The sequence below is a fragment of the Marmota marmota genome, unplaced genomic scaffold (genome assembly GCF_001458135.2).
Source record: "Marmota marmota marmota unplaced genomic scaffold, marMar, whole genome shotgun sequence".
In the NCBI taxonomy this organism is placed as follows: domain Eukaryota; kingdom Metazoa; phylum Chordata; class Mammalia; order Rodentia; family Sciuridae; genus Marmota; species Marmota marmota.
In genome coordinates this window covers 67345-72394 of record NW_025999871.1, presented here as the reverse complement: position 1 = coordinate 72394, position 5050 = coordinate 67345, and the positions used below count along the sequence as shown (strand labels likewise).

The window sequence follows — 5050 nt, the reverse complement described above, 5'->3', positions numbered from 1 at the left end:
ATATCTGATTATTACTGTAATTTGCATTTAATTCATTATGAGTTGGACTCAATGTCTTTTCACATAGTTTATTGTACAACTCATTTTCTTTTTTTATGTTTTTAGCTTTTACATTCTGAATTTCTTTTTTATTCTTTGTATCATTTTCTTCATGAATTATCTGCTTATATGCTTTTACATTCTATTCGACTATTTTCTCTGTTCTAAAAGATTTGTAGGATGTTCATTATATTTTATTTATTTATTTTTTTAATGCAGTGCTGAGGATTGAACCAAGGACCTTGCACGTGCTAGGTGAGTGCTATACTGCTGAGCCACAATCCCAGCCCTGCATGTTTGTTATATACAATGCAAATATATTCTAATCTCTAACCTAATTTTTCATTTTAATTATAAAATATTTGTGTGCTATTACATGGTGCTCACCTATGTGCATTTACTTTTAATCCATTTGTTTTATCATTTAAGTTTGGACAAAAAAATCTCTTTGGATTAGAGAGAAGATGGTTAATAGGCACAAATATGCAATTATATAGAATGAATAATTTTTATATTTTATATCCCAGAACACATTTCTGATTGTTTTGGTGCTCATTTATTTTTTATTCTCCTCTCTCTTGCATGAAAATATCTTGTCCATGACACCAAGTCACATGATTAAGACTAGGTTCAGCTGACCAGATTTGGATGCCTCCTTTACTCAATACTATCCTAATGACTTTGACTTTTTCTTCATGCAGGTAAATGAAACTCATATCTGAAACTTCATATGTTCAGTAAAGTACCTGTAATCATGATCTCCTCTTTCTGCCAAGTAATGGTAACCACTAGAATTCTAGAAGGTTAATCATTGTAGGAGAACTTAGAACAGGTACTCAGATATGTGAGGAAGTGACCAGGGGCCATTTATTAGAAACAAAGTGGTGAACTCTTGTTCTCCACATTTAAGGACAGTGCCATCCACATTGGGAGTCATTGACTTTGGAAAAGGCATTTTTCACAATTAATTTTCCCTTCACTCTTGGAAATGTCTAGAATCCTTCCCTTACTCTAATCTCTACGTCTGGCCAGAATATATCCTTTTCTCAGCGTTATTTTTGTGGGAAGTTGTGATACAGATCAGCAGTGACTCCCTGCTGCACAATGAGAGTAGATATTAGCTACAAAGCAATTAATGAGATTCCCACTTGCAAAAGGAAGGAGCTAAAAACCTGAGTCCCACCACCACTGTTTTCTAGTGACCAGCTAACTCTAAATAATAGAAAGTGTTTCAGGGTAAAAAAGTTATCACAGAAAATGTTCTTTGGCCACCTTACCCCTCCTACCTGAAAGTGCTTTCTCTCCCTGTACATCCCACAGAGCCCTCTTAACATCCTTGTTCCTTAGGGTATAGGATTAAGCATGGGACTAATGACAGTATAAAAAAGGGCAACAAACTTTCCTTCACTATCAGAGTAACTGCCCATGGGTTGGAGATATGTGTACATGGCTGAGCCATAAAAAAGACAGACCACCAAAAGATGGGAGCCACATGTCCCAAAAGCCTTTCTGCACCCAGTCATTGACTTGATCTTCAGCAATGCCTGAGCAATGTGGGCATAAGATCTTAAAATTAGTGCGACAGGAACAACCAAAGTTATGGCTCCAGCCACAAACAGATTGGCCTCTGTTCCTCCTGTATCCTCACAAGCCAACTTCAGTAACACAGGCATCTCACAAAAGAAGTGGTTCAGGCAGTGAAGGCCACAGAGTGGCAGGGATGCCACAAGGCCTGTCTGAATAAGAGCATTCAGGAGGCCTCCCACTCTGGCAACAATAGCCAGAGATAGGCAGAGAAGGGGGTGCATGGTGGTTGTATAGTGGAGTGGACAACACACAGCAGCATAGCGGTCAAAGGCCATCACTACCAGGAGCACACACTCAGTTCCACTCAAAGCAAGGACAGTGAAGAACTGGGCCACACACCCTCCATAGCTGATGGTCCTCTCAAGTCCAGAAAGATTGATCAGCAGCTGGGGCACAGTGCTAGTGATATAGCAGAGGTCCAGGAAGGAGAGGTGGCAGAGGAAGAAGTACATGGGCGTGTGCAGTCGAGGGTCCAGTTGTGAAAGTGTGATAATGGTGGTGTTGCTAAAGAGAGTCAGAGAGTAGAATACTGAAATGAAAGTAATAAAGGGGAGCTCCAGGTGAGGCCAATCTGAGAAGCCCACCAAAATGAAGCCCTCTCCCAAACTGGTATTGAAACTTCCCATAGCCTTTTACCTGCACAAATAACAGAAGACAATTCAATGCTCTTGTTAAAAACATATTAAATTTCTATGTCACAATATTGCCTAACACTGTTTTGCTATTGTATGCATTTTTGTCCTGTCTTCTTTTCATAGCTCTTCTCTAAGGAAGATAGCACTGGATTAGGAGTGATAAGAACCTGATTTGAACTCTAGTTTTGCTGCTTGTTTGTTCTATGACTATAGCAAAGGCCTTGTGTCTGAGATTTCTTGTGTGAAAATGTCAAGGATGCATCGCCTCCCTCACTGCACTGAGGACCTACTGCAATTATGTGGAAACAAGCTTTTAAAATGTAGAATGTGGGGCTTGGGTTGTGTCTCAGTTGTAGAGTGCTTGCTTAACACATGTGAGACCCTCGGTTGGATCCCAGCAGCGCATAAAAAGAAAGAAGTAAACTACAGATATTTTGTTCACATACAACTAAAGATTAAAAAAACTGCATGCTAAATGTTTTTATATCCAATAATTTTCTGACATAATAGCTCTCAATTCAGAGAAAAGGACATATTTAAAGGAATTTATTGATTGTAAAAACAACCCTAAATAAAAATTATGCAAAGAAGACTGTGCTACAGATACCAAACAACTCTTTCTGGAGAGTTGAAGGATGGATATAACAGTTGTATTCTATATTGTTCTCTTTTGCCCTCCTTCTTAATTAGGTAGACTCTTACATTAGATTAGGATCAAGGTTTACCCAGGATGAAAGCTCAAGTTTGAACACAGGTGCTCATTTATTTCTTTCTGCTCAGAGAATGTGGTCAACTCAACATTAATCCTTGGAAGTCCACCTCATGACCAGCTGCCATCTGTCTTCAAGAACTGAGAAGAGTCTAGATTAATCTTGGAAAAAAATTAAAAACACATCAGTTCATTATAACGAGTTATGATACATTGAAATATTTTCCACTCTTTGGCTTCTTATAAATTCATCTTTTCACTTGGAGTTGAGGAATAGAATCATGACATGCAAGTTTTACTGGCCTCCATATTCCTCAACCAAAGGTGACAGATTGAAAATATCTACTTCCTTTCATATTGCCTAAGGCTTTCATCCCAGTAAAACAAAGAAATGATATTAGGCTGGTACAGATGGTTGATAATGACTCACACTTTCATCCCAGGCATGGCTGGGTGTTCACATATTATCCTACTATAACTTCACATTCAAAAAACTGTGTTAGTAACTCACAGTCTGCACTTACAGATAGAACATGGGGTATTATTCAAGTTTGTGGCCATAGACATGCATTATGACCTTGAAAAAAATAGATTAAAATAATAACAAAACTAATAAGAAATTTTAAACACTGTGCATGGTAAACAAGTGTTCCTGAAAGCTTTCAGATTAGAAAAGAAAATGGTTAAAGACACACAGTTTCATTTATATACATGTTTAAGATCTGTCATATGAAAATGTGGTAGATTTCCTTTGTTTTTCTCAAAAAACCAAACTCAGAACAAGTGCTGAAATTTATGAGAGGACAGTTGTGACTCAATAAAGAGATAACTTGAAAAAAGTTCAGTCTAAAATTAGATTACCTAGAAAAGAATTGATATCCTTGTAACATGAATGCTTCCTGTTCAAACACTGAAATTTGACCCATGAGGATGCTATAACAATGTTCTTGCATCAAATATAAAATAAGTAGGATGATTTTCTTTAATTTACTAATCTAATTTTTAAAAAATTAATTCTTACTCCTGATCTTATTTTGTGCACAAAATGCATTTTTCATTTGCATATGTGGTTTTCTGCAATTCAACTGTCAGTGATTATTTGTGATCAATTCTCTGTGTTTTTGTGTCCAAATGTGTGTCCATCTGTGTGTATATGTATGACCTCTATAAATAATAAAATTCTTGATCAGAAATTATTTTTGATTTTTTGTAATCACTTGTGGTACTACATCCTTTTGTCTAGTCTACCAATTTTATAGCCATATTTTAAAACCATAATATATAATTTACTATTTGAACACAGATATTTGATAATTGCTTTAGAGAATATTTCTTGTCTTCTAGATTTTACCTGGAAGCTGAGTTATCCACTCAGTCATCACTCACTTGAAGTTCAAGAAATGAAAACTACTGTATTTACATCTGTCAACTCAATGGGTTTCAAAGGATATGTGAAACTCATTGCAGATTGGTGGCCTCTAGTGATGTTTGAAAAAGACTCTTCTCTTTGGTCCTGATTTCATCTGTGGTGAGAAGTCCTACTTTCTTATGTTTCCTTCCTTCAGTAGAAGAGATTGCTGAGACTCCCAACATAGGAGGTGGGAGCATCCTTCTCACTGAACCCCAGTTGATCACCCCAACCAACTGACACTGGGAAGGAGCTGGTGTAGTATTAAACTATCTCCTGGCCCTACAGCTAAGAACACAGTTCTTCCCTGGGAGCACTGCCAAAGACTCTTTAAGAACAGCAGAGAGAGTATTGCTCACCAGGTGTGTGGCCTTGGAGACCTCTGGGCCCCAATGTCATAATTATAACCAACTGACTGGCCCTCCAAGATCTACCTTGCAGTCCTCAGCTCTTACTATTCCCCATACTCTGCTTAACACACTTCTCTGTGCAGTGTCTTCAGAATATATGTTCTCTTTTGACTCATGTATCTCTGCAGCCTGGGATTCTTCTCACTTCTCTTATTTTGACTCAAAATGTACCAGACTTCATGTTTCACTTGAAGCCACCATGTTTGCCATACCTCTAATCTTCCTTCCCTGGTCTCTCATATAATGCTTATATAAAGAGAGA

The 5050-nt window shown here is 37.5% G+C and overlaps 1 protein-coding gene across 1 annotated transcript; it reads right to left on the bottom strand.

Annotated features, from left to right (window-relative positions):
* Positions 1-1382: 1382 nt before the first annotated feature.
* Positions 1383-2252, bottom strand: LOC107159776 (olfactory receptor 10-like). Its single transcript, XM_015506386.1, has one exon. The coding sequence runs from the start codon at positions 2250-2252 to the stop codon at positions 1383-1385; it is 870 nt and encodes a 289-aa protein (XP_015361872.1).
* Positions 2253-5050: the final 2798 nt, after the last annotated feature.

What these genes read in the sequence shown, in the direction of transcription:
- LOC107159776 (XM_015506386.1), bottom strand. Translation starts at nt 2,252, where the DNA reads ATGGGAAGTTTCAATACCAGTTTGGGAGAGGGCTTCATTTTGGTGGGC.